Here is an 11,488-nt window from a genome sequence, read left to right on the forward strand (position 1 = left end):
CCCCCCCCCCCCCCCCCTCACTTGGCTCCAGTATGATCATGATTGTGGTCCATCTTTTATCAAATCAATAGAAAAAATATCAAGATTTTTCTTAGGCGCTTCGTACATCTTTTTTTAATTGAATTTCTAACTATTTTATTGTTTTCGCCTTCAAGAAAGTCAGTCATCCTTAATCTATCCTCTCAAAAAAAAAACCTGCATATATGTTACTTCTCATGAGTATTACAATACATATACCATTTAAGGTTACACAAAACCTTAGAACCTAAGGAGAATAACAAGAATTATAAAAAGGATTATAGTGGACCATTAGGACTTTTGCAGACTATGAGAGGAAAACAGGGATAAGGACTTCGACAGAAAAACTATTATGGATTACAGACAGACGAAATATATTCAATTTACTGCCAGGAACTACTTACTACTTAAAGGGAACGTTCGCGAAAAATGAAAGGGGATATAGGCTTAATGCAAGCGCTTTTGATCGCTACTAATCTTACTTCTATCTGTTGCATCTATAAGGAGAAAATTGTTAAAAACGACAAATACCGAAGAACGTAGTGGCCATAAAAAATTGAGAAATTTGCAACGTACGACTTAGACCGTAAAAAAATCATTTTAATTTCAAACAAATCATTCAGATATTACAACCTATAGTCATCGATTATCTTTTGCCACATTTGTCTATAGTTGATTTTTCATAATATGTTTTGATTTTGTTTTTTAAAATAATATTTAGCTTACAACTTGTTTTCGAACATTACTGGAAAATATGAAAATGTCGTCTTCATTGCCAAAAATCCTCGAAACAGGAATAAATGTTTTTATAAGTAACTCTCAGATCATAACAATTAAAACCTATTATGAAAAATCAACTATATACAAATGTGGTGAAAGATAATCGATGACTATAGGTTGTAATATCTGAATGATTTGTTTGCAATTAAATAGATTTTTTTACGGTCTAAGTCGCATGTTGCAAATTTCTCAATTTGTATGGACACTACGTTCTTCGGTATGAGTCGTTTTTAACAATTTTCTCTTTATAGATGCAACAGATAGAAATAAGATTAGTAGCGATCAAAAGTGCTTTTTTATCGCATTAAGCCTATACAACACTATATAAGACTGCACAGACCTCTGATTAAGGGACTATATAGTGGACAAATATGAATAGTGGATGAATTTAAAAAAAACTGTTGTAGACTACAAGTGGTGGACACTAGAAGAACAACAATTTGTTGGCGATTTGTGCACATGTTTGATTAATTTACTTATGTCGGTCATTTTAAAGCTGTTGGAAGTATATTTTTTAAACAATATGTTTTTTTACTGCAAATCCTGAAAAACAGCTTTTTTCAAAAACAATTTTAGAAGGGGGGCTAGCCCCCCTGTAACCGCCACCCAAACCCCTAAAAATCAAATTTAGCCCTCCCCCCCTCAAAAAAGTGCTAGTTGCGCTACTGTCTGCAGCTTTCAGTGTTAAAAGTGAAACCGATGAGTAACCAAGTACACATAAAAAATAAACAATAGAAAGTGTTTGATGAATGAATAACCCGGTTATATTCGATCTTATAATATATTCTGGAGTGTATAAAAACAAAACCCATAAAACTGAAAAGTATTGAGGATTTGGAAACCTGTTTCTTCGGCATACAATAAAGCATAGAGTATATATACAATATGTATAGTATCGCCGGTAGGGAGTATAAAAATCCGTAAATGTTGAAAACCATCAGCTGGACCCGACGGAATCTTATTATTATTACATTTTCAGGGGAAACCATGACCTCTTCAGTTTTAAATAAAAAAACGACCAAGGATGCACTGTAAACAGTTAAACTTACATTAAATCATAGTCACCTCTCTTTCTGCAATTTGTCGCCCCTGAAAATTTCCCGAATTCCCCCCCCCCCCCTCATACCCCTGGCAAATTCATGCAGTGGCTATTAATGTTCAATAATTATAGGTTGGATATCTGAAATACGTCCAGGCAGGGGTGGTTTTGAGTAGCCCCCGCCCCCGGCTATCATAATATTCATAACCACCGAAAACAGCCATATATTGATTATTATATTTTAGTGAAATAATATAGGGTTTACTACTTATAGAATTGCAATTTTAAAACGTCTATACACTGTACAATGTACATTACAGGGGGGGGGGGCAGTATTTGCCCTGTTGAAGAACATCTAACTTTTCTCGAAGGAAATCTATTGTACAGGGTGTCCCAAAAAACATAGGAATTCAGTGACGAACTCGATATCGTCTTTGTTATGAATTAGCATTGTAATACCTAATTTCAACAGCCATAATATTATTATGTCTGCTAGAGTTTATTTTATGAAAAGGGTAAAAGACTGCAAAGATGTGTTTATAATGTCTCCGCAAGATGAACAGTGAAGACTGGCAAGTTTACTCTGTTTGTATGCTGCAATTTTCTTTTTTTACTAAGTACAACCGTATGCAGTCAAAACATAAACAAACAAAATGTGAACATAGCAGACGAAACTCCTACAGATTATAGCTTTCCCAGTAGGCTTCACTATACTAAATCAAAGAATTATTTGAAAAGACGATATCGAATTCGTCACTGAATTCCCATGTTTATTGGGACACCCTGCATATATTTGTTTTGATGTAGATGATTGTTGACCCTGTAGTTTTAAAATTCTGCAGTACGAAGTGTACTGCACAGAAAACAAGTTTGAAATCACAATAAAAGCTAATTTTTCTCACTTCTTAAAATCAGTTGATCCAACTCATCCAAGTGTAGAGTTTAGTCTTAGGTCTGAGGTAAATGTTTTTGTTTAGATTAATTCAATCGTTATTTTGTTTCTGTGGTTTGAACATCGTGTTTTTCCTTGTTTTATTCTGCTTAATCATAGTAATTTAAATCTTACTAAAACTGTATCTGAATGAATAAGCTACTGTTTGGTTTACATTAAATCCACGGTGCCTGATGGAGATCCTTATAAGAATATAATCAGTAAGAAATAAAAATCGTTATTTGAAATTGTAAACATTTGTTTATTTTTTTTATTTCTATGATAGTTATGAAAAACAATTGATCCAAATAGTTTTGTTTACTTTCTTTTTTATTTGAATTTTGGACAAATTAATGTTTACTATACAATTACAGAGCGTCCCGAAAATTGTAGTTTATAGCCTTAAACGATTCAATATTATTTGGGAATCCCTACGCAGTAAACATCTTTATTTAGTATGTTGCTACTGTTCTGGATGTTGGGAACGGTCACAGGAAGAATACTCAAGATGAATGCGGTTAGATTTTATACTATTGATTAATTAAAATAACAGACAGGACACTTGATGTTGTCTTTTCGATATTACGGGATTTTTTGTTCTCAATAACCCTGAGGCAGAAACCCAAAGGAGTTACGCACAGTCGGCGTAGAATCACAAGACTGAGAGCCTTTTGAGCTTTTGCCTCACGGTTTTTGTGAACGAAAAACTCCTAAATCTTGAAAATACGACATCTAGTGAGACGACATCTAGTGTTCTATCTGTTATTTTAATTAATCTATGGATTTACCCTTTTTGTTTTTTGATGCTGAAATTTGTTTACCTTAAATATGCCAGCTCTTGGACAACTTCTATCCCTTTTCAATTGTCTACCACAGACAAATTTACATAATGATTTAATTATTTACAAATTGAACCTTTCATTAAGACTAGGAATTAAGTCTTTGCCACAAATCCCTATTTTATATTTTATGTTTTATTTTATTTGCAACCTTTGATGTTTCTAGTAAGGTCTAAGTCATTGGGCTTTAAAGATTAGTAAACCAGAGTTTGTGAGAAAAAAAAACTACGTTTACAGTGGATATCGAAAAAAACTACGTTTACAGTGGATATTGAAAAAATCTACGTTTACAGTGGATATTGAAAAAAACTACGTTTACAGTGGATATTGAAAAAAAACTACGTTTACAGTGGATATTGAAAAAAACTACGTTTACAGTGGATATTGAAAAAAACTACGTTTACAGTGGATATTGAAAAAAAACTACGTTTACAGTGGATATTGAAAAAAACTACGTTTACAGTGGATATTAAAAAAAATACGTTTACAGTGGAAATTGAAAAAAACTACGTTTACAGTGGATATTGAAAAAAGTTTTCTTCCCCCCACTCTACCTATAATGCCATACAGTGGTAAGCGATTATATTTAAACGATGAAGAGGACTTTAGATTTCAATTTTTATACATATCAAGCTTTTTATCCGCATAGATACATCACGCACCTCTGCCCCTTTAGTAAAAGTAAATTCCACCTAAATGGAAGCATAAAGTCTGACCGCGTCAACCTTGTTGCACTGGCTAGTCCTGTCCATAGAGTTAGGTACAGTACAAACTGGGACATGAAAGGTTGACCCGGCTCGGAAATTCATATGTACTACGGCTGCCCGTGACATAAACAAAGATAAATTGTTGATTAAAAAATATTCTCTTTGATTAATCGTAAACTTGTAATTCGAAAAAGCTTGTGAACAATCAACTAAAATAAAAAAGGCTTCTGCATCGTTTCGATAAATCGCCTACCATTGTAATTTTTGAGCTTGACATGTTTTAGCAATTTTTTTTTGGAATTTTTAGGAATTACCAGAGATCATTGATGGATACAATACTATTGAAACCATGAGTATGCATGAGGAGAAACCACCACTACAGTTCAACTATGGACAATCAAGGTCTCATGTTAACAATCGTGTTGTTCCGAGTAGCTTGGTTCCTTACACAGCTAGGCCTAGGCAAATACATAGCAAACCATCCAGGCTGTCTCCATATGCTTCTGAATTCATGCATCAAGGTCATCGGTCCAACAAAAAAGTTGATCAAAGGTAAAATTTTTATTTTTAAGAACCCCCAAATGCAAAGATGACAATGCCCGACTTACAATGGTACCCTTTAGACTTTGATTTGATAAAAAATTGGAAATGTTACATTTTTATAATTTTTCAAGTATTTTCTTGTGGACACGAAAATAAAAATAAAAATAAAAACAAAAGCATGAAGTTCATACTTGATCAGACAAAGCTTTTCAGGGTGTCGTTGTACATTGGGCATTGCTATATTTGTATGGAGGGTCACTTGAAATTACGCTTACAGTTTCTTTAAGTCTTCTCTTAATTTGGATCTCATTGAAGGACTTTAAACAAACACCAACTCGAAGATGGTTCCAACCTTAGATATGAAGATTCGAGCAATATTTATGGATCGTCTGCCATTAGATATGGAGCCTCAGTCGCTCAATATGGTTATTTTCCAACTGTTCAGAGAGATGTGAGTAAGGCAAATAATAATTTTGGCTACGAGGACGCCAGTTACAAGGACACCAGCTACAAGGGGCCCAGCTACAAGGAGATTGATGCCAGCTACAAGAGGCCCAGCTACAAGGAGATTGATGCTAGCTACAAGAGGCCCAGCTATAAGGAGCCCAGCTACAAGGACGCCAGCTATATGGGGCCCAGTTATAAGGAGCCCGGCTACAAGGAGCCCGGCTACAAGGAGCCCGGCTACAAGGAGCCCGGCTACAAGGAGCCCGGCTACAAGGAGCCCAGCTACAAGGAGCCCAGCTACNAGCTACAAGGATCCCAGCTACAAGGATCCCAGCTACAAGGATCCCAGCTACAAGGATCCCAGCTACAAGGATCCCAGCTACAAGGATCCCAGCTACAAGGATCCCAGCTACGAGAAGCCCAGCTACAAGGAGCCCAGCTACAAGGAGATTGATGCCAGCTACAAGGAGCCCAGCTACAAGGAAATTGATGCCAGCTACAAGGAGCCCAGCTACAAGGAAATTGATGCCAGCTACAAGGAGCCCAGCTACATGGAGATTGATGCCAGCTACAAGGATCCCAGCTACAAGGAGATTGATGCCAGCTACAAGGAGCCCAGCTACAAGGAGATTGATGCCAGCTACAAGGATCCTAGCTACAAGGAGATTGATGCCAGCTACAAGGAGCCTAGCTACATGGAGAATGATGCCAGCTACAAGGAGCCTAGCTACATGGATTCCAGTTACAAAGATGCCCCAAAGCCAGATCTTCTTTATCGTCGGGCTGAGGCTGATGGATATTATGGATATGCGGCTAGGTATGAATTTTGATTTACATTAATTTCTAATGTTAAGATGTATATGTTTTTATCTAAATATTCAATTTTTCTATTTTAGAGGCCAACCTAGGTATTCTGCTGAATCTTCCTATAAACCTAGTCCAAGGAAAGTTTCTCATCCAATGGAAGTTACTGGGTATAAAGGATATGCAGCAGATCAAGCTAGTTCTAATTCCTTTGTCATCAAAGATGTTTTTGATAACAAAGATGTCTATATGAGCAAAGATCTGATTACTCCGATTGAATCTAAGACTATGGATTTAATAGCAGTTGACTCTTACAAGGTGATTAACATATATTAACAAAGTAGTATTCTCTATCTCTTTGGATGTCCATTCACAAATCATGAACTCCTTGATTTGTCTCAAATTTTGATTGGGAAACTTGGTAGTATGAGGGAAATGTTATTTACTTAGCTCTAATTCTAGTTTTAGGGGGATATTATTTTTCAAAGCAGGAATTGTTTCAAAACTAGTTATAATAGTTTTTAACTTAAATGATTTTTAGACTTCCCGTCCAGAAGATGCTTGTGTAGACTATCAGTATCATGTTCTGTCTGCTATTGAACTGTTGGATGTTAATAATGCGGTAAGCAGTCTTTCATTTAAATTTTTAGCATTTCCTTTTCGAAATATTTCTATTTTTGGCAGACTTACCTTTTTGGTTTAATTAATCTTTTGTTTAAGCCAATGTATTTTAGTTATGTTTTTCTTTCATAAGGTTGCTTTATTAGAATTATTTCTCCTAGACCTGTAAGGACCAGTACAGGGATTTAAGAACAGGAGTAGCTGATAGAACTCTGTTTGATTATTGTCTTGAATCTATCTTTGTCAAGGTGAGATACTTATTTTGAATGAATAGCTTAGTTGCATATTTTTCTTGTTACTATTGCCAGTGCTGTCAATTTGTTTTTGATATACTTGAAGTTTATTTGTGAGCTAATTTTAAATTTGGCCTTGAACCAACCTATACCGCTCTGCCTTTGCAATACTGTACAATTAATATGTGTACACAGCCCTACAGCTAAAGCCTAATAAGTTAATTTCTGTGAGTCTGATTTTTGTACCCTGGACAATCTCAAAAAAGGTGTATAATTTAAGAGTTATGTGTGATTGTACATCAGTCCGATGAGAGCAAACACAATCTTACCAGTGCTATGAAGGGTAGTAGCTCTAGACCTTTTCAATGTAACAAAGCTTTTTTCAAAATATATTTTAGGACGAGGTGCAGGGTATTCTCCAGAAGGGAAGAGATCGTAGCGGAAAGTTCTTTGGCACAAATGGAGGTTGGTTAATTTAACAAGCTATATACTCTCTCATAACTTCGGGAACTTTGATTAAGGGTTGAAATTTTCTCGATTTTAGATTAAGGGTTATAATGTGATCTGAAATTTTGATGTGGATGTTTGATAAAAGGTTAAATTTGGATTTGAGCTGGATTTTGGATTTAAGGTTAAATTTTTGGATTTTGGAATAAATTTTATCTGGATTTTGGATTTAGGGTTTAATTTTATCTGGAGTTTGGATTTTGGGCTAAATTTTATCCTGGATTTTGGGTTAAATTTTATCTGGATTTTGGTTTGAGTGTTATTTTATCTTGATTTTGGATTTAGGTTAAATTTTATCTGGATTTTGTTTGATTTTTAATCTTTATTTGATTTTTTTGGCTGACTTTTGATCAGCATTTTGATTTAGGGTTGAATTTTGATCTGAATTTTGGATCTTGGTTTGGCGATGGTCACAACAACAACAAGAACAATGGTTTGAAGGAGGATGAATGGTTTGGTATGTGTTACCCTTTTTTATCGCGCTCCTCTTGGATTTTCTTATAATAATAATTTTTTTTTTTTAATTAAGATGAAAGTTTCCTTTTTTAACTTTTAAATGCATGCATAATTCAGAATAATTTTGTTCTAAATTCTGTGAAATTTGTTTAAATTTGTCATTCCGAAAAAATGTTTTCTATAAACTATAACTTATAATAAATGTTAAGTATTGTAAAATTAAAGAAAATGTCAGTCTGCTTTAAAATGGCTGAATTTCACTCTTTAATTTACTGTAGACGACTGGAACAATGACAGTTGGTGCACGCCAAGAGAGTTCTGTAGGAACTGCAGCAGGCGTGGAACTTGTTGCAAGTAGGTTTTTTTTTCTTTGCATTTCTTCTATTTAGAAGGTACAGAGACCGTTTGTATAATATAAAGGAGGTATTGTGACCGTCTGTATAATATTTATCCTATCTAGGAGGTATTGTGACCATTTGTATAATATTTATCCTATCTAGGAGGTATTGTGACCGTCTGTATAATATTTATCCTATCTAGGAGGTATTGTGACCATCTGTATAATATTTATCCTATCTAGGAGGTATTGTGACCGTCTGTATAATATTTATCCTATCTAGGAGGTATTGTGACCGTCTGTATAATATTTATCCTATCTAGGAGGTATTGTGACCATTTGTATAATATTTCTCCTATCTAGGAGGTATTGTGACCGTTTGTATAATATTTATCCTATCTAGGAGGTATTGTGACCATCTGTATAATATTTATCCTATCTAGGAGGTATTGTGACCGTCTGTATAATATTTATCCTATCTAGGAGGTATTGTGACCGTCTTTACTATGAGGGAGATCAGGATGACTACCCCTGCAGCAGGAGATATTGCGGTAAAAATGGATCCAGCAGCCAGTGCAGGTACAGTTCACTCATAACCAGTAAAACCTGGATTTAAAGGGACTGTAAGCGTAATTTCAAGTGACCCTCCATGCAAAGATGATAATTTCCGATTTGCAATGGTACTCTTGAAACCTAAATCTGATTTAAAAATCCGTTATTTGACTCGGAAAGTATTTATTTCTCTCTTGCAATTCACTTTCGCAGAGAAATTGCATATAAAAATAAAAAAATTAAAGAAAATAAAACATTGTCTGATTAAGTATGAATTGGATATCAAAGCTTTTAAATCTTAACTAATTGGGTACATAAGTAAGTAACGAAAGACGTAGTTGAACTATGAACAACGTAGGCTTAAGTTAAATCGGCGCACAAGAGACAACTTGGCTTAAGTGGTTTAACCACTTCTTGCTATTTATCAAATCTGGTCTTTTATGATTTTTATCGGTTAAGATGTATATTAAGTCATATGCATATTAGCCGATACAAATTACAAAATTTTAAAAATTTTTTATCGCAAAAATCACAGGCGTGTATGTTAAGTGAATTTTAATTCCGGTTTTCATATTTTAAGCTCATTATTATTTCTTTCGGTTTAATTGTTTTTTTTATGAATCTGTCTAGGATGAATAATGCATATTGTTTAATGTTACATTTGACCTAGAATACTCCTAATTCAACACACATGCATCAGACATTTAATGTCTTTAAAATAAGGGAAAATTTATGTTTTGTATCCGGAGAATTTCCTGTTGCAACTTTTTTGAGATTAAAATTATCTGTAATGGAATCTGTCTCAGTTTACCTCTTTGATTTTTTGGCGAAATTGTTTGCGAATATTTTAACCTAATTCTTTACTTCAAATTGCCCTTCTCTCCATACAGCTCTCGTCGAAATTTTTAGACAAGGTTTTAGGCGCAATTTTTCGTTAAATGTTTTGAAATCCGTTAAAGTGTAGTCTTTAATAAATTACATTATTTTTCAAAAATAAGCGAATACTATTGGGAATGCAATGTTAGTCATAGGGGGTATTGATCCCTTACTTTCAATTCTTAATTGTTAAATCTCTATGTAAGTATGTATATTTTGGATACATGTAACATGGGTTATAAGTTCATTTCGCTTTTTGTTGGTAGTTTTTGAACATCTAAATTTTAATATTTTTGAACTTTATTTTACAATTTTACATTTATTTCAATAATTCAATTGTTTTAATGAGGTTAAGTGTATGTTTTGTATATACACTGCATGCATATATAGTATATATATTATATAAATCTATCCTTTTATAGTGTAGTAATCGTTTCAACTTTAACAGGGTATATCTCTTCTGCATATTTATTCAGGGGTTGATCATAACAATAATCAATTTTTAGAAAAACTTAAATTTAGTAAATAAGGAGGGGGTGAGAATTTTTTTCTTTCCAGAGAAAGTATATTTTCCCTAAATCTGATATAGGTCCAAAAGTTCGGTAGTGAAATATGGCTCGATGGCTTTAACTCAGAGATAGGAAATTTCAGGGGTTGGGGTGGGGATGCGAGGGGAGGGCTGGGTGAGGGGGTCATTGTCCCAAACTTTAGAATGGTGGATATCGAGATCAATGCTTGATCCTCTCTTTTTGCTAATATCAGGGCTAATTAATTTCTAGAGATAAGAGATGCATTTTTTAACCTTTAAAAACCGGTTTTTAATTTTCCCGCATTTTTGGTGACATATCAATGGGACTAATGATCGATTAAACGAACGTAAGTTTTGGATTAATGTTTATTAAGATTAATGTTCAAAAGGACTTAAGTCCTGAAACATGATACAAATTTTTGTTTAATAATTCATATTAAACCTATTCCCGCTGGGGGGGGGGGTCAATTTGACCCCCCCTATGTATTTTTTTTAAATAACTAAAAAAGTATTGGTTTGAGGCTGTTGAAATTTTCTGACTTTTCCTACATACCCAAAGCCTTTCCTTTAGGCCTAAAACCGGGCTTTTATACTAACTGCCTGAGTCCTCAGGCACACTGCCTGAATGACTGCTTTTTCCTGTAACAAACTAAATCTTTGTTTTGACCCACTTCTACTTGTCAGATTTTGATAAAATTTAGCTTTTGGAACGCCTTTTTTTGCAAACATTTTTCTATATAACTGGATTTTGCGATAAAGAATTCAATTTTTGCAAATTTGCAATTAATTGCATATTCTTAAAGTAGAGCACAAGAGCTTTCCAATGATGTATCATTTGTCATAATTGGACATCAAACATGGGATTTAGAGGGGGGGTCAAATTGACCCCCCCCCCCCCAGCATATCCTGGTTTTCAAGTACCCCAGCAGAGATAGGGTTAATGAGTGCAGTGTAGCTTTTTATATTCAATGTTCAATGTTCAATTCCAATGAAAATAAATAGTTCGGCGTTGATGGCTTGCTATACGGATGTAAGACAGAATTAAATTGGATTTTAGCTAATCCGTAAATTTGAGTTCAAGATTAGCAAAAGCATAACTTTTTAATCCAATTTTTTATTTCTTAATAAAAGCTAAACAATGTTTATTTATTTGAATAGAACTACACTTAAGAATAATCGCCCTGAATTTCTAGTTTAATCTAATATTACTAATGTTGAATAAACTATATTGTATTAAGATTATTATATATATATATATATATATACTCA

General features: G+C 34.0%; 1 protein-coding gene across 1 annotated transcript; it reads left to right on the forward strand.

Annotated features, from left to right (window-relative positions):
• Positions 1-3,225: 3,225 nt before the first annotated feature.
• On the forward strand, positions 3,226-8,841 carry LOC111717006 (uncharacterized; the record flags this gene model as incomplete). The annotated part of the gene is given in 11 exon segments (XM_023492520.1): positions 3,226-3,285; positions 4,622-4,866; positions 5,173-5,445; positions 5,519-6,121; positions 6,201-6,426; positions 6,650-6,730; positions 6,891-6,977; positions 7,361-7,427; positions 7,837-7,926; positions 8,204-8,279; positions 8,746-8,841. Coding segments are annotated over 11 exon segments (1,904 nt in total), but the record flags the coding sequence as incomplete, so codon positions are not given.
• Between the last annotated feature and the right edge of the window lie 2,647 nt (positions 8,842-11,488).

This window comes from Eurytemora carolleeae, unplaced genomic scaffold (assembly GCF_000591075.1).
Source record: "Eurytemora carolleeae unplaced genomic scaffold, Eaff_2.0 scaffold1578, whole genome shotgun sequence".
NCBI lineage: Eukaryota > Metazoa > Arthropoda > Copepoda > Calanoida > Temoridae > Eurytemora > Eurytemora carolleeae.